The sequence below is a fragment of the Gambusia affinis genome, linkage group LG07 (genome assembly GCF_019740435.1).
Source record: "Gambusia affinis linkage group LG07, SWU_Gaff_1.0, whole genome shotgun sequence".
In the NCBI taxonomy this organism is placed as follows: Eukaryota; Metazoa; Chordata; class Actinopteri; order Cyprinodontiformes; family Poeciliidae; genus Gambusia; species Gambusia affinis.
In genome coordinates this window covers 26,558,660-26,577,449 of record NC_057874.1, presented here as the reverse complement: position 1 = coordinate 26,577,449, position 18,790 = coordinate 26,558,660, and the positions used below count along the sequence as shown (strand labels likewise).

The following is an 18,790-nucleotide window of genomic DNA, read 5'->3' as shown; positions in this document are numbered from 1 at the left end:
AAATTTTATTTTAAGTTCAATATTATTACTCTGAAGACTTTGTGAGTTATTTTTCCACAGATTTTTGTTTTTGTATGTTTCTCACCGCAGTCATTATCTGCACTTCTACTTTCTTGGCAAAGGAAAACAAATTGCAACTAGAAGCCTGAAGTTTTGAGTCTTTCCAACAATTGGCCAGATCCTACAGAGTGATGTGCAAGTATTTAGTATCTTTGAAAGAAAGAAAACATGTTCAGGTTTCTTATCTTAGGAGTGGTACCAACAAAAAGAAATAACAGTCCATTAAAATTTGATCTTCTCAAATTTCTTTACAACAGTTTTTTCCAAAGCTTTTCTAATTTTATGTGAAGAGTTGTGAAACCACTGGAGCCACAGTAAGAGAGACTGTGAAGGAGTACAAAATATTTTAAAAGAACACTGACTGTTTCCAGGAATCTGTAACTAACAAAGAAGACTACAGGAACAAGATGCTGAAGAGTGCTCAAGGTCACACATGGACCTTTGGGAATTAAAAGCAGCTAAGGGCTTCGCTCACACTGTCTAATTTCAGTGTAGATATCCACCATCTGCAGAAGGGATTTGTATGCAGTGCTTTCTAAGATGAACATAGCTGTGTTTCTGCAGTTTTAACAATATCATTGATAAGCCACAAACCCACAGGGTGCAAAACATTTCAGAAGAGGTAGATTAAAATAGAAATAAGTTTTCATTATCTAAGAAGTTTCAGAATTTTCTGATTTTATTGCTCGACAATTTCTCTTAGTAAATGAATAATTGAGTATTAACACTGATGACATAAAGAATGCAAGCTGCATTTGGAAATAATGAATGTCATGATTCAGTGACATATCTACTCAACCACGTTGAATTCTGGGAGGACATATGTATTTATTCTGTTGTGGTTTGCACAGCCAGGCTTCCACCCTAACCAAAGACATCGGTATTCAGGGTGCAACCTAAGTAGTAACTTTTATTAAATTATTAGATTTTACTATTTTTCATATAATCAACAAAGCTTCATATAATACTTTTACATCCAGTCAGTAAAAAGCAATTTATATACTATGTTTAAATCTAATTGAGGACAAATTTTTCCTCAATTAGAGGAAAAATTGAGGAAACATTCTGAAGGGCTTTATCACTTCAGAGCTCTGAAATGATAAAGCCCCATAACTTAACTGACTTCAAATGAAATAACGAAATGACATTTTCTTCCCCGTCTTTGTTTTTGTAAGTATGTAGTCTCATTTATGCTAAAATTAGCCTGCATAAACCAGGACAAAGTGTAAATGGAAAATACAAACAAAACTCCCTGCTGCATATGCACAGGGAGGAGCACAAAAAATCTTTTAAGGGCTCCCTGAAAAGAAAATAAAGCAGAGCTGTCATGAATTAAACTGGCTCTAGTTTAAGAAGGGATTTTTTTAGCTCTCTTCTGTTTCACCACCCATTCTCTCAGAATATGTAGCATCCTGCCAAGGCATTGCAGTCCACACTGCAGGCATCTACCACCATGGAAGAAAACTTCACAGTTTGTTAATACAGTTCACAACATTCTTTTAGTTGCAATGGTGGTGTTGCAACCTGAAGGATTGCAATCCAACATCAAAACTTTTTTATTTGGTTTTTTACTTATATATATATGAAATATTACCAATTGGAAACACAAACTCAAGCAAAATATAAATTTCCATTTCATTTTAGATTTCAGAAGGATAGTTGTTTTTCTGATAAAGTTAAGTAACATTGGCAGCACTAAGAATGTTTTATTTTGCAGGACTGTGGAAACAATTATTCTATTGATTTTAAAGATTGCTTAGTTAGAGTTAGTTCTAATTGACCAGTGTTGAGCTAGATTAAAGTGCCCTCTGTAGCTGATTATGTGCATCTTTTATTGCTATTTTACAATTTGAAAAACTAGTATTTTATATCAATATTTTTAATGACTGTAGAATTGAGTTGACATATATTGTGCAGTGTTACAATACAGGAAAACGAAAACAGGTACATTACAGCCCTCAGCAAAACAGATAACAGTATAACTAAAGGCTTGGTTCTGGTTCACCAGGGTCTGCTCCACTTCAGTGGCTTTTCTCTAAAAAGATTTTCTGTTTGGTCTAAAAAACAGAAAGGGTGTTTTCTTTTCTCAAACTTGAACTGGGAGAGAAACTTTACAAGAACTGTGGTAGAAAGAAAAACATAAACCAAGTGTAAAATCAGATTGCACGCAATCTCTGACAGAAGATTTGACTTTGTTTACCAAGCTATGCTGTTCAGCTGTTCATTTATTGGATCCACTTGAAAAAGGACAACCTTCACCAAACGGAGAACAAGAAACTCTGAAAGCAGTGAATGTTTGTGACTGTAAGGAGAAACCAGTGACTGAGCTTTGCATGGAGTAAAACTTAAGTTCTAAATTGCTCAGAGAATTAGCTTGTCCAAACATGTCAGAGTACTCGCTTAGACATCCAATTACTGCCACTGCTCTCTAGGGGCTATTGGGTGGAACAACTTTTATTAACTACTCTCTCATGAAAGATGAATCCAAACACCCTGCAAATCCTCGCTAGATTGGTGAGGGGTCGAGGCTGACATCTAATCCAATTTGAAGGGTTTGTTAATTTTCATGGCACTGGCCACAAAGCCTGAGTAGAACCGTCAATGGCAGCTGAGACCAAGAATCAGTAAAGTGACAGCTTTAAAGAAAACAAGTAATAAAGCATGTCTCTATGCATTCAGCTTAGCTCTCATAAGTGTAGGTGAAAGCCTCTCTTTGTACCTTATTGTTTATGAAATATTCATATGAACCACATCCTTCTCTCTGCTTTCTTCTTACTCCCAGACGATGATTACATCAGTTTAGTTCAGTGACCGTGAGCCCATGAGATGCTAAATTTGCTTTAGTTTTGATGCCTGCTTGCGCTTGCTGTTTATCCGTTTTGTAGTTTAGTTCTCCTTTTGTTACACTCGAAGTCTTTCAACTGTACCCAGATTAAACAGCCTTGTTTTCTTCCATGCTGAGGATCCAAACCTCTCAAAAACCTTGCTTTTACCCCATTCCCGTGCGCTGTGCTTTGCTTTTATTATTTATGAATGCAAGCAAAACTACTTCTGCTGCAGCATTGCTCTAGTGTAAATAATGCATTTGGCCAGAACTTGCAGTTTTTCAAAAGATATTAGTGAACCTTTAAGTAGTGCAATGCAATGTGGTCCTTGAACCTCATGAAATATGGCCAAAGTCCAAAACAAGATGCCCTTTGGAGTCACCAGCACATACTCTGCTGTCCTAACGGGGGGCTAATAAGGTGCACTTCAGTAGCTTCAAGTTATCTTTTTGACCTCACATTTATCATGGCGCAGAACAGCGTCCAGCAACAGCAGGTGAAAGGAATGGGTGTGCATTCCTGAAAAGCTTAAAGCAACAGTTCTCTTCGCACAATTCAACCACATTATATAAACACCAGGCAATTATAAATAATCCAGAGCTAATCGATCTATATGGAATTCAAATTAAATTTCCCCTGATTAGCATTTATTCAGGGTCACTAATTATGAGTTTGTAAAAAATCTTTTCCTCTTTCTTTAGGATTAACAATTACACTATTTAAGACTTAGCACCATGCTATTATGGTCCAGATGAAGTTTAATGTGTAAGGAGATGACATCATGAAACAATTATCTCTCTGAGAGGAACAAAACTACCATTTTCAACTGATGCAGAAGGTAGGTCATAAAATTGTGCTTTTTCCAGGTCTAAGATGTAAAAATGTTCTTAATTTACAATAAAATAATAGATTACCTGATTATCTGTCATTGAAAGACAAACGCATGTCTAAATTGAACTGGAGTTTTTCCAGACTACAGATTGATAAATGTAAAATGGAAAACTAATTTTTAAAACTGATGAAATAAGCCAATTATTTTCAGTGAAATCTTTACTATCTAGGCACTTTTATCCTAATGATGACATTTTTTAAACATGGATTTCTTTAAATATCACCTCCTTTTTTTTACTTTATTAAAGCGGAATAGAAAATCCCCCAACATCTCCCAGTTTTGTCTTTGATGCAAGACAAATTAATGTCACAAAAGGCTTTCAAACAATCCTCATCAGCAAAATGGTCAGTAGTGTCTCTAAACATTTTAAATGTGAGAATCCATCTCCTGATTATCAGCTATTTTTTTATTTTAAAAGAAATGAAAGTCTTCTTGGGTTGTTATTTGAAATAAAGCCGACTCCACAGTAAAATCTAATCGTAAAATGTGAAGTGTGGCTTTGGAAACTCACAAGCCTGTGCAGTCACTATATAGTGACAGCTTTACAAAGAGGTTAAAGGGACTACAGGGAGTTCTGGGTACTCCATTGGGCTGTTTGCATGGTAAAATCTGATTTCATTTGAATTAGAAATGCACAAGGAAATGTTTCCCACTTGCTGCTTAAAAACCAGCGAAGAGCGGCGTTAACTCCACATGCAGAAATTATGTGGCTGCTGCGTTTATTGCCATCATTACTCATTTTATTTTGGCTCCATTTCTCTGTAGTTTTTATCTGCTCAGTCAGTTGTTGGAGTTTAATTGTAAGAGCACGAGGACCCGAATGAATACTGTTTATTCGAGAGTGACTTACATTGCTTTTAAGCGGCGGAATAATTTTCTGCTTCAGCAGGCACATTGTTGGATAAAACGTGGAAATAAAGCTTGCAGATCCACTTAGCATGACTTTGATCTTATTACAGCTTATGGCTGGCTCACACATTCATATTTATGTCAAAATACTTTTTCATGCTCTTGAATATTCTTTAAAGTCCACGGTACACACTGAATATATCAGCAATTTATGAAGGATTTAATTTCCGACTGAGCTGTTGAGAAAAAAACAACATAAAAATAAGCAGGAGTTTCTGCAAAGCTGTCTTAGTGTTTAAATTGTATAAAAAATGAAATAAAAAGGTTGCCCAGACATTCTCTGCATGTTCAATAAACATTTTTGAATACTTCAAGAGTCTAGCAATTAAGCTGAATTGTTGAATTAAACGCAGTTTCTAAACAAATAATGTAACCATGTTGGATGACAGACAATCAAGATTAAGATTAGTGGAATACCAAACCCTACTGAGATTGTGGCAGTAGATGTACACATGTTTAAAAGAGTTTCCCATATCATGGATTATGGCTTTGCCATATATTAGTACCAAATAATATTTTGCATGGAGAAATCCTAAGTGCAGAGGTAACCAAGAGGTATGGGACATTTCCACACTCCTCTGTATACTGTATAGCTGCAACTTCCTAAAGTTCTTACATTAATGTGTAACTGCAAAAAAGTGAGTAAAATTTTGACAAATAACTTTTTTAAGCATTTAGAAGTTTGATTTGGTAAACAAGAACAGTGACTGTGAAAAAATAGTTTGAGATGCTCAGACTTTAATTCTAGGTCAATTCTATTTATTTATTTACCTTCTCAAAATTTTTACTTCTGAGTTTTATATTATTCAAAACCTTTCTGCAATTACGTGACATGATTGAAAATAAACCTGACATTAATGGCACACTTAACCTGGTTCAATAACAAAATAACAACAAATCTCTTTAAATTTGCATGCAAAGCTATGTCATGCACATCAATAGCTTCATCAGTCAACCCAACATGCATGATGTGTAAGGAAGCTGGAGCATAGTGGAAACCAAGTGGAAAATGTGCAAACTCCACAAAATTCTTTAAATCATTCTTGGAACCATTCTTTGTATGTTTTAAATTCAAGCTTCAGGGTCTTTTGTTCAATATGAGATGCTAATATAAAACTTGAAAATGCTGATGTCATGAACATCATGGCTGCTTACATGTTATGTGTTTAATCCTTAATTATTTATAGCAGCAAAAAAATGTCATGTTTTTTCTCTCTTTCAGGCTATCATTGACTTATAACTATGAGAAAAGATGTAGAGTTAATAAAATGTTAAATTACTGTTTTGTCCTAATGGTGACATAATACGATATGCAATGAAGAAAATGTAGCTTTTTGCATATAATTTAATGACAGAATGTGTGTAAACACACTTGCAGTTCAAATATGCAATGCTTTGCTCTTCCATTTCCCTGTGCTTGTGCGGTCCGACGATGCAGTAGGACCGCCACTGACTCCCTGCCACACCAGATTTATTTCTTTTTTTTCGTGGGCACAAAACTTGGTGTGAGGAAACAGGATGACTCAGGAGTGAGTGGACCTCAGCAGCTGAGAAGATGGAGTGATAGGGTCAGGCAGAGAGACTAGCCATTTGTGTCAAAGCTCCACTAGGAAGACCTCAGCCTCTGCATCAGAGCGGATATTTTTCAACAGGTCTGAGCCTAATGTTGGCTTCTGGAACAAAGCACTTCATCTAATGTGGTCTGCCACCTCTAAAATAACACTACACCAGGCTATGACAGGGTGGTGAGAGCTAGAATGTGGCCACATTCAGCCACATTGCCCTTGGGAAGGACTAATACCTTTTATAACTACCTACTTTCATTAGGCACATTGGGAATCTGTAAGTTGCATTGCGTAAAATTGTTTACTAGGCAATAAGTCAAATGAATTGAGAAAAATCTCCTCCTTTCAGTAGCACTACCTTTCAAACATAAACACATATACATGGCCGACAGTTTCAGGTCTTCCAACAGTTCGGCTGTCATTCTGAGAACTTTACATCTTAATAATCTATTGATATTTTTGATTAAATTTATTAATGGAAGGCAAATAATCAGATTTATGTGAAGTAACTGTCTGTCAGTGACTTCATATATAATATAAATTTTGTATAGAAATATACAAAATATATTTTTATATGTTTACACTATTCATTCCGATTCATTCTGAATGAAATCTCAGAATTCTTCATTCTGTAAAATCTATTGCTATATTTTACTACTGTTCTGTTTTTGAAAAGTGCTGTTTCATATTTTGCAAAGAAATAAATCATTTATGTTTATACCAAAGTGGTAAAGTAAAGAAGGCAGAGGATCATGTGGAAGGTTAAATGCAAGGCTTCCTGGTTTCCAGTTTATGTATGCCTGCACCCACACACATAAATGAAATGATAAAAAAACGAAAAAGAAACTCCTCATGTCATCATTTTCAGTGGAGGCTTGTTGTCAACAGGTCACTGTCACGCACACATGCTAAAAATAACTTACAGTTTTTAATATGCATCCTTTACTCGTTCTGTATGTGTCAAAGACTTTCAAGTATACTTTGCCTTGTGTTTGCATGTTGATTATATTGATTTAGTAAATTGAGCTAGTATGAAATAATTGATATTTTTGAATTGTATTTTGTCGAATAATGATTATATTTAAATAATTTGGGAATCCTGTCTTGGCAGAGGTGTGTAGAGGAAGAGTAAGAGTATCACTACTTCAACATGTTTTTACTCAAGTAAAAGTAAGAAGTAGCCATTAAAGAAATTACTCTAGTAAGAGTAAAAAAAAAAATTTGGTAACTAATAAGATTATCTGATTTAATGTTCAAAAACAATGTTATCAGAAAGTCCTAAAATTATAATTGTGTGCAATGTTTGTTATTTCAAAAACTCAAAAGAAAAGATTTTGTATAAATTAATAATATTATAACATAACACACTAAGGTAAAAGAGGCACTTTTCCCAAATGATTCTTTAAAACCCTACAAATTATAGACTATTTTGTTTTATTCCATCAATGATTTTGATTTTTTTTAATTATTATTATCTGTATGCTTTTATACCCAAAATATATTTTTATGTGTTTCAGTCTTGTAAGGCAACTTTCAGTGGAAAGTCTTATTCAAAAGTACGTATGTATAGTCAGAAATCAAGCCTGAGTCAGATATAGAAAACAGACCCACACATTTCTATATTTAGGACTCTTCTGCAGTAGGTTCTGTCTGGACAAGTTTCACCTCCATAGCTTCTGTGTGGGAAAGAAAACTCCCATCAAACAACAATCAAATATTCTGAAGGCTGTAAGAGAAAAATGATAAAGAAAAACATGTTTTTCTATTTTAGCTCCTTTTGGTTAGTGAAATAAAATTATAGAAAATATACATGTAAAAGTCACCCATTAGCAGAGTCTCTCACAAACTGTGAACTTATTATTTGCAATTTATCACACAAACAGCTCATGCATTCAATCTCTGTGCTGCCTAATAATGAACATACTGAATAATTATCCCCACCTGGTCCATTTTTGCCTAAGTGAAAAACTACCAATTGACTAATGAGATTTTTGAAACAAGGATGTTGACGGGTTTTTTTGTAAATGAAATGAATCATCAATGTTGCAATTTTTGTTTTAAATGTGCACTCTTTGAAAATGTAAAGAATAAAAATGAAAGAAAGAGACAAGTAAATTAAAGAGCGATTTTGTTCTATTTACGTATGAAACATCATTTCAGTCAGTCTTGCCTACTGTGCCATGTGCTGCAGTGTTAATCATGCATTTAATTGTATGCTTGCTCTGTTCTTTGTCTGAGAACGTATAATTTTGTCAGGTAATCAGTCGTTGAGTTAAAGCTGTCATTGACATGCTGTGTGATGCTCATCTGTTGCTTCCCATTGGATTTTCTCGCAGTACTCCGTTGTATAATACCTAAATCTTCTTTTTTTCTTTCAAGCTAAGGCTGGCTTGGGATTTGTGGGAACAAAACATGCTTGGAGCAAAATCCATCACTTTATGGAAATTGCCATTGCTTCAATCCATTCATAGAGGGATTTAAGTAGCATATCCCACCCCGCCACCCTCCTTATCCTATCGTTGCCATCCTTTTGTTAGCCAGCCATTCCTGCAGCCCTTTGGATCATCAGTGTCTGTTTTCTACTTTTCAGCTCATCCTTATTTTGAGGATAAACATCAGTAAATAAATAAATAAAGAACAAAACAGCTCTTCACATTTGCAATGTACATGACAACATGGCAGAAGAATATTTATAACCAGCACCAAGTCAACTGTAAGCCCCAGTTATCGCCATTCGTTATACAAGCATCTTAGAAGAAGAAGCCAAAGAGTAGCAGATTCTTTTTTTAACTTTTCTACATGACTTGACAAGAATGAAGTCATTCATACGTATATAAATTTACACCATTGTGAGTTTAAGTTTCAGAAATATATTTAGCACCACTCAACCTGGCGTAGCATGATTTCTAATAATGTTGGTAGGCGGTGTGGGCTTAATTTTGTTCATTTTTTGTGGTATTGATTGAGAGAAAGAAACATATGTTTTGGTTAAAAAATTTTTAAAAAGTCGATCGCAGTACATAGTCAGATTGTTATAAAAATAAACAAAAATAACATATCCAGAATGGGTACAGAAAATTTTAGTGGTTTTGGCATTAACTTTTTTAAAATTGTCGTCTTCCTTCAGCTACTTCTCTCAGGTGTTTCAACATCAGATCATCTTCCTCCATTTCACCCTATCCTTTATCTTCTCAACTGTTACAACCATTTTTGTTCTCCTTCACTATATCCATCAGTCTTTTCTGGTGTCTTTCTCTTTTCCTCCTGGCTGGCAATTCTATCTCTAACATCCTTTTTCCAATGTATTTCACATCTTTTCTCTGGACATGTCCAAACTATCTCAACCCTGGTTTTCTAACTTTTATATTTTAAGCTACTCAGCTTAGCTGTTTCTCTTATTTTCTCATTTTTGGTCTCCATATTATGCACACAACAGGTCCTACTAAAGAAAGAACTAAAACACTGTTTGCACATATGCTGGGCTAATTTGCTATATATTCTGTCCTTGTAAAAACAGTTTTTTTGTGATTAAGCCTGCGGGATGACCACTGGTATGCAATGATAAGAGGTAAAGAAAATTTAAAACAACAGCTGTTTTGTTTTGCCCCGCAGCAACAGAAACCATCTCGAGCTCCTCCACCCTGTGCCATGTATCATCCATAAACACGTCTTTGTCCCACTGGTCCCATTGACTCACTCCTGCAGCCAACCAAAAGATACTTGAAAGAGGAGTTTGCTGTGTGAAATTTTGTGTGTTATTGTTTTATTTGTGTGTCCATTATGCCCATCCATTAGCCTGTAGACACAGAAAGTGCTTTATCTCACAGTGAGCACAGTTGAGAGTCACTAACAACAGAAAGAGCAAAGGATCAAAGGATGCAGCCAGAGCTATTTTACTGAGGTTGCTATGCAACACATTTTTTTTTTTTTTTAATATTCTCATGCAAGATATCCATTCACTGTCAGAGTATAAAGAGTATTGAGTTTTAAATAATAATTTAGTAGTGTCAATGGCTCTCTTTCAAGATAAAGATAAATTATTGAGGGTGTTAATACTTTGCTTTGTATATTCAAATGAGTTTTATGATTTGACCGGCTGAAGGGCCAAAAAATACTTCAGGTGTCGGAAAAAAAAAATATTGATATCTTATTGAGAACTCTCTTTATTTTACTGACCTTTCCTAGGACATTTGCTGCAGTTTTTTTTTCTTTACACAGTATTCACCATGAAAGAAATGATGATGATTTTTTTGATAATAGCACACAAAAAGTAAAGAGGGGGTAGTCATAGTCATTAAATTAGAATCTTATTGAAATGCTTTTTTTGTTTCTGTTACTCTGGTCATGAAGTGAAACACGTCATGCAGATTAATTACATGCAGACTTAAGTTTTAATATCTTTATTTTGATTAATGATATGTTCCACTTAAAACTAATGATATCATGACTTTTAGGATTAGATATTACACCAGACCATTAAAAAAGTATTTTAATAGAGAAATGTGCATTTAATTATAAAGTATGCTTAACACCTGCTTTAACTTTATTTCCGGAAGCTTATTTTATTCTGACACTCAAGCCTCATATTCTATTTTCTAACAGATGTTTAATTTGATAAGGTCTAACTGTGCTGTAAATTAGCCAAACCACAAAGGTAATTAATGAGAAGTCTCATAAGGTTTAACAGGAAGTGATACAGCGTGGACCTTAACATGAGGTGGTTGATCGCCACACTAAATGTGTACATAAAAATCAGCTCAAAGCCATCCTCAGAATAGGTTTAACCTGTTCAGGGCGTGTTGTGATGAGCCACCTGGTCTCAGTGTCGTATCAGTCAGGTGTAATAGTTTTTCTGTTAACCTGCTCCAATAAGCCACCTGAACACCATCAGACACCAGACTGGAGCTGGACTGTTGGAAGAGGGAACATGTTTAAATTTGGAATGCAGCCTGGCATCCTGAGACCCAGAACAAAAAAAAAATCTGCAATCACTCACTTACTGCTAAACACTTTATTTTCAAACGAGCACAGCAGCGTGCTCTCAAATTCCAATTATTTCTGGAGTTCGGCTGTCAGAGAAGATTTATTAGTTTTCTCTTGTTTCTTGTTTTCTCCAACTGAAAATAAGTCAAAGTACAACTGAGAAAACTGCTGAAATATTTATTGCCTGCCTCAAATTTCTTTGTATTTTAAAGATAAACTAACATGGAAGAAATGATTGAGATTAAGGTGGAACTGTAAAGTTAGTCTACAGTGGAGGACTCCATTAGGAGCAGAATGTTATAAACAATGCTTCAGTGAAATGAAGAATCTTTCCAGTCGGTAATGTCATTATGTACTGCAGGTATAAACAACGGGGGGGTGGACCCGATCTTTTTCTGTTGCTGGTCAAGCAACCTGGAATATGAGTTGCATGTCATCTCTGAGCTGGATTTGTTCAAAGCCAAATTTAAGACTGATTTATTTAAAAAGGCCTTTGATGTTTGATGTTTAACATTTTTGTGTTTTCTTTACTTTCTTTTAGCATGGTTGTACTTTTTTAAAAAAAAAAAGCTTTTTACTTAGCTCTATTCCTGTTTTAATGTGTTTTGCATTTGTTTTTACTTTGTAGAGCATATTGGGGAATGTGAGGTGTTATTGGAAGATGCTCTCTATACAGTTTGATTTGATTGCTTAATCTAGGATGTTGTTAGAGAATGATTAGTGTTTTTTAACTAACCTACACTAATTAGATTTCAAACTGATCAAGCCCTGTTGCAGATATAGTTTGTTATCATAGACTACCTAGTATAAACCTGCTGGCTTTGCAAATCAATGTCTTACAAAACTGCATTCATTTATAAAATTTTGGATGGACAAAAATCATCATGCAGTTCAACACTAAATCAACAAATGTATCATATGCTATGCCTGTATTCTATTTTCAATGCTATAATCATTAAGGGGAATCTGTGTGCTTGATAAGCATCATGAATATGCAGTCCCTTTAGTTAATAGTGTTATATAATTGAAAAATAAAATAAAATAAAATGGTGGCCACAGCATGAATCATAAATCAGGTGTGTTTTTTGTATGTTTTTTTTTGTCTCAAACTATTTATGGATGCTATGGAGTTAACATAAACATGATGCACATCATGTTAACTCTTCAGAGATGTCTGAGCGGAAAGCATTGGACCTGCATTTTTTTAACAAGAAAGTGGGGCATGAAAACATGTGCTTGTTCCCCCCCATCAGTGGAAAACTGTAATGAATCTGGGAAGAACAACAACACAGACATTTCTCTCCCACAAAGTCAGAATTATAAGTGAAATTAGTCACATTAGTTTCTGAACTGTAACTATGATTGTATAGCTGGGATTAATCATAAATGGCATTCCTATTGAGAAAGTTATTACTTACAAATGGGTTATTTTGATTTCATTTGTTTTCTTGCTGAGTCAGTAAATGGAGTGGACTAACAGTCAGAACATTTTGTCTTTTTTATGCTTTTGAAAACAATGAAATATGAGTAGATAGTCTAATGTTGCAGTTAAGATTCTCCAACTTCAAAGACTTGGATTTCATCATCAAATAAATGAACTCAATACTAGTGGAGGCATAAAAAGGCTGAATTGAAATGTAATTTTTTTGTTGATCATTGAGCAGGGTATCAATAATGTTCATCATGCAGATGAAAACCCATTATAATCTTACATTGCTTTGGTATCTTTTCATAGTATTCTCATTTTCAGTGTTAGAGGAGGAGTTAATATATTTTTACTGTACATCTTAAAAAGTAATAAATGTAAACTGTTGAAGAAGAAAATTAAATTTTAAAGGTTTGCCATGAAGATGCACTCCTTCCAGGTTATTACTTTTTAACGCTGGTAGCTCAGTGCCGTGTTGTTTATCTACACTGTTTCTGAAGTTATTTGCTTGCAGTTCTCGTCAGGTTTTCTTTTGAACATTTTATTTGGCCTTCTGATATTACAAAAGTAATCTGATAACATACTACTTTTTAAAAATGATGTGCAGTGTTGACAATTCAACACACTATGCAAACAGTTTTCTCTTCAATTATAATTCACAGCAATTTCAAAACCTAACAACATTAATACATAGTGCATGTGTTTTTTGAGCATTTCAATATAAACACCTCACATTCTTAGGTAAAAACATTGCATGTCCACTTCAACCACGATCAGTCTCACATGTCCCCTGATTTAAAGTGTCACCTCCTCCCATCAGGCAAACATTTTCCCTTCATTTACCAGACAAACCTCCTACCCTGTTGCGTTTCATAAATTTTGGATGTTATACACCAGCAAATGAGTAGGGAGTGGACCCACTCATGGCTGGCTAGTCAACCTTTGTTCATCAGCCTTAAATGAACTTTTTGTAGACTAGTGCAAAAGAATTTTAGGTCCTTCTGAAATGTTATCATGACTAAAAATGTCCTGCTCTGGGTGCCTGCTGTGAGGTGTAATTCAGACTTTAAGAACCACTGTGATGATTAGACTTGAATTAAATTAAAGCTGAGTACACACTCCAAGGTTTTTTCTTAAATTTTATTCATGCCCAGTTGGACATAATCATCACCAGTCTCCACTAGTTGGGGACAATAGACCTGGTTAGGTGGTAACTAAACCTTAGTGTGAAAGAGCACAAAGATGTGAATCAGAAAGTGTGTGAGGTGAACTTCACAATACATGTTACATGAGCTCTTGGTTTGTCAGAAATAGGTTACTGATTTCTAAATTATGTGGAAGCTAGAGATGTGGACTCTAAGGGTCAAAAGCACATGCACCCTTTGATAACAAGTTTGAGATCACAGCGCCATATAGTGGCCTGGCATGACAACTACAACAGAGTCATTGTGTCTCATAATAAATGTGAAACTTTTCCCCTGGTCAACATCTGAAAACACTAGCATTTTCCAGACAGCAGTCTCCTGTAAATATAGCCTCATAGTCTTTTGTTTGGATTTTGCTCCATTTAAGCTAAAGTAAGGAACTTCCCTCTGTAGAAATGCAGTTTCATCTCCTAATCATTCCTGCCTCTTTTCATTGACATTTCTTGTGTGTAAAATACAGACACCCAGCAATATTTTTATTCAGACAGAGTGATAACTTTAGAAACTATAAACACACTGTAATCTATAACACCAACTGAGACGTGCAGACATGAAGCAAATGCTTTCTGTTTGCACTCTTCTTTCCCCCCGCTTTCTTTTACCAAGCTTTGTGAGAGCTGAGTATTGCTGTTTGTGTGGTCTTGCCTATTGTGCTCAGTTCAGTAATCTTCCTGTTCCTTTAGATGAATGTTGTCCAGTAATACTCTTCATCCCAACTGATGGGCCCATGGAGAGCCAGACACTCAGCAGCTCATCTTACTGCCAGCAGTGTTCAGCTCCTCTCTCCTGAGAAAGCAGATGCAAATCACACATTGCTTTGAACTGGGATCCAGTACAGTCGCTAAAATTAGTAAAATGCTTGGTTTGATGCTAAAAGATGAACTATTGCTTATCTGGCAGAGGCACACAAGAAAGAGTTCTTTTGCTGTGACTTTCTTTGTACTGACAGCCAGTGCTGGTGAGATCTTAACAGGATGCTCTAATTCTGTATGGGCTCAGACAGCTGACGCAATCGAGACGTGTGAGCACACAGACTGAATGAAAACAAAAACTGAGCAAACTCACAGTGTGTCACATCATCGCAGATTCAATGAGCTATTTGCCCAGGTTTTTATTTAGGCATTCTGGTGATAATTCAAATTCAGGTAAAACTAAACAGGCAGGTTTTCAGCTTTCATTTAAAAGAAGTCAGTGTTTTGGCTGCATTGCAGTTTTCTGGAAGTTTTTTCCTGATTAATAGTGAAAACTGAATGCTGATTCCCCATGTTTGGTTCTGATTCTGGAGATGCAGAGTAGTCTAGTCTATAGAAGACTTGAGTGGTCTGGAAGATTGACACAGTGACAACAGATCTTAATGTATTTTGGTGCTCATTCAGTGATTAATAAACTGGTAAACATATTTTAAAGTCTATTCTCTGAGCCACAGGGCGCAAGTGCAAGATCTTTTAATGGATGAATACCGATTGGGTTGCATTACCCAACTGCATCCAAATTCATCTGCAAAAAAATATACAGACTTTGGCAACTGAAAATATATTGTTTTGGAGCTGAGTCTCTCTGCCTTCCTGACTGTTGTTGATGTCAAAGAATATTTTGTATGTAGTTTGAAACTTGACAATTTAAAGTAATAAAGTATTCTGATGAGTAATGTGGTTACTTCACTCCAGTGAATTGTGTCAGCCAGCAGGATGTTACTATTAGTTATTTTTTCTAACTATAGGTTTGTGTTTTTCCTAATTAAATAAGACCCAACAGGTTCAAGAACCACAGTCAGTAGATGTTGAATATGATATGAAATATTCAGAAAGTAATATTTATTCTTATTAGATCTTATGTGAAATTTGGGCATTTTATGAATATTTAGGTATTTATCAAAATGCTCAAATAAGTAACACATTTTATACACTATGGTTTAAGCACAGGGGGAAAAAATAGTTTGCTTACAGGTATGAAATAGAAATAGATTAGGCCAAAATGGCAGTACGTGGGTGTGAACTGTGGGTAAAACTAAGAGAGGGAGCGAATTGACTCAGAGCTGTTTTTACCTCCTGTTTCTCAAACTATAATTTATTCTTGTCTGTGTCAAATATTCCTCACCTATTACATATTTGCATTTATTTGAATGTGTTTTTGAATTTTGTTATAAGACGCATGTTCAAAAGCAAAAACCACTTTTAGACCATTTACCATATCCATTGAGAATTACAATAATATAAGATCACATACTTACTCTAATAGTTTAAAAGAAATAAACTCAAAAATTAGACAAAAAATCCAAAAAAAGCAAAACAAATCCAAAGTCATAATCCTAATACATCACATAGAATTAAGACTTCTTACATAATCTTAGATGAATAAGCTATGAAAGTCAAAGGACGTCCTGCAGAGGAAAACATTCCTCTTCCCAACCTGGCACAATTTTTCTTTCCTCTCCTGCAGGGCAATTAAACTTGTGTTCTTGATCCATAAAAAAATGTACACTGCTTCTCCAGCAGTGTGGGATCTCAGAATGACAGTACTTGTTGCAAAAATGATAATTATTTTTTGACTTTTATGGGAAAAAATCTAAATCTAAATTCTCTGGTAACAAGAGCTGAGAATTTTGGAACACAGCTACATAATTAGATAAAAATATTATTGACAAAATACATCACCATATTGAAATGAGAGCTAACATGTGGCTAAGACCCAATGATGCGTTGGTGAAACTTCGCATGAAAATTGTAAGGAAAATTATAGGAGTGATTAGTTGCGACCAAAGGTAAAATAGATTCTTATCAAAATGCTCCTCTGAAACTAAAGCTATGTATTCACTTAGCACCACTAATATTTGCATGTGTTACTTTTTTAAAGTCATATTCTAAAATGAAATTTTAACTGAAGTTGTGGAGAATGTGGCAGGATTATTGTGGAAACACAAATTGCTGGGAAAAATCTTATTTATTTTTGTTCAACCTTTCCTACCAATCTCTTCCATGCTGTGTTTACCTTTGTCCCCCTTTGTTGTTGCAATTAAAATATGTCTACAAAGAAGTAGAAAATGTTTTCAGTGGGTTTAGAAATATGTGTTGAAATAAGCCTTCACCACTGATTCTTTCTAATTAAAACGGGCTTTTAATCAACCATTAAAATGAGGATGATAAATAGTGACAATGATTATAAAATAATAGCCACAAATTGGAAAACCATTCTTTTTTTTATATACTTGACTATTCCATCAAGAAACTAACCTGAAACTCCAATGCACAACAGAAAGCCCTTCTGAAGCTCTTATAAACATTTTTCTTGTCACTCCAGCACAGGCTGATTTTTGTTAACCTGGCCAACAGCCGTTGTTCCAGATCCACTTTAGCTACGTAAGACATATTTTTTTTGCCAACTCAGATCTGGCCTTTCCATCTTTGAGGCTTATGAATTGGTTGTACTTTGCACTGACCTTCTTTCCTTCAGGGTTTGTGTTCTAGTTTTCTCTTTTTATGGTAGACTTTATGTGGAAGGATTCTGTTTTTTACCATAAATGTGATGATGCATTCCTACAGTCTTGTTTTCTTTCACTATCTTAACCTTTTTCAATGCTCTTAAGCTGATATGTTTTCCTTTCTGTTGTGTGTCCTGTGATGGACTGTCACAGGGCGTGCCCTGCTTTTTGTCCACTGGAGATGAACTCCAGCCCATCTAAATGGCTTAGCGTACCGATACACAAAGAGAAGTGATTCCACATTTTTCTTGGCAGGGGTTGTAGTTGTAGAGGGAAAATCTGAGCACTGGATGTTCCCACAAATCCTCTCCGCAGAAGAATATTTTAATGTTACTGATCTATCAAATGGCTGAAATTTTTTTAATTCCATTATTTCTTATTTGTTTCAGAATGCAGGGGAGGGATCTACAGAGCATGTGCAGAAGGGTGCTGCTCCTGACCATCTGTATGGTGTCTCTCTTGGGACAACTGACCAACGCATCCTCACACCGAAGCCACATAGGTAAACTGCATGAACTGCCATTATGCTTCTTTTCAGGAAGCAGACACGTGATTTTATTAAGGTGTTTTTCTTTTTAAATAAAAAAGCAATTTGCTGTAAGATTTCCAGGATATGACTGAAGGCATAACAATGTAATTCATTTTATTAAAAACAGAAAAACAACAATTATTCTTTCTCATGCTAAGATAATCCATTATCTTGTTTAAATTTGATACATAAACAATATATAAAACATTGAATCCATGCCCATTACATTTTTTTTTTTAGTTTTCACGTATACTTGATTACTGTACAGAATATTGTCCCTTTTTGCTGCTTTTCTCTGAGTAGCAACACTGGGATATAACAATGTGATATTAGCTGGTGTAATAGCCTGGTTGTTTACTTAGATTAACAGTTAGTTTTAAAACTGTATACCTTAAATATGAATAAGTTTTCTAGTTTAAAACATCATGACTACATTTTTTGCAAAAGAATCTACATTAATCTATGATCCATACAGTCTAAGTAACTGTTTCCATCCTGACACTTTTTCATCTAATTACAAAGTTTTTGAAGTGCATGAATAGTAAGATGTAAACTTTTACCAGTTTTGAATCCATAACTGTTAAACTTTGGTGATACCAGAAACTAATCCATTCCTAAAACAGAGAACATGCAAATGGATGCCAAAAGATCAACAAAATCCACTGTGTAATAAATAGTTTTGTTTTTATGCTTCTTTACTATGAAAATATTAAAACAAACCATGGTTTAGTAGAAAGGTTTTAATGTGATGCTAATGAGCTTACAGAGGGCAGAAAGCAGCAGCTTCCATTGTCACAATGTTGCCAACAGAAAAGAATGAAAATAGATCAAGATTAAATAAGATTTGTACAAATTTGTGCATCTAATTTTGAGATTTATCTACCATACAAATCCTACAACTTTAAGACTTAAAATATT

The 18,790-nt window shown here is 34.9% G+C and overlaps 1 protein-coding gene across 2 annotated transcripts in view; it reads left to right on the top strand.

Annotated features, from left to right (window-relative positions):
- Positions 1-18,790, top strand: part of tafa3a (TAFA chemokine like family member 3a) — a 92,585-nt gene that overhangs the window by 41,113 nt on the left and 32,682 nt on the right. For both annotated transcript variants that reach the window (XM_044121105.1, XM_044121104.1), the window contains exon 2: positions 17,733-17,845. In XM_044121105.1, the coding sequence (XP_043977040.1) occupies positions 17,734-17,845 (112 nt within the window). In that variant the 5' untranslated portion in view covers position 17,733. The remainder of the gene's footprint in view (positions 1-17,732; positions 17,846-18,790) is intronic.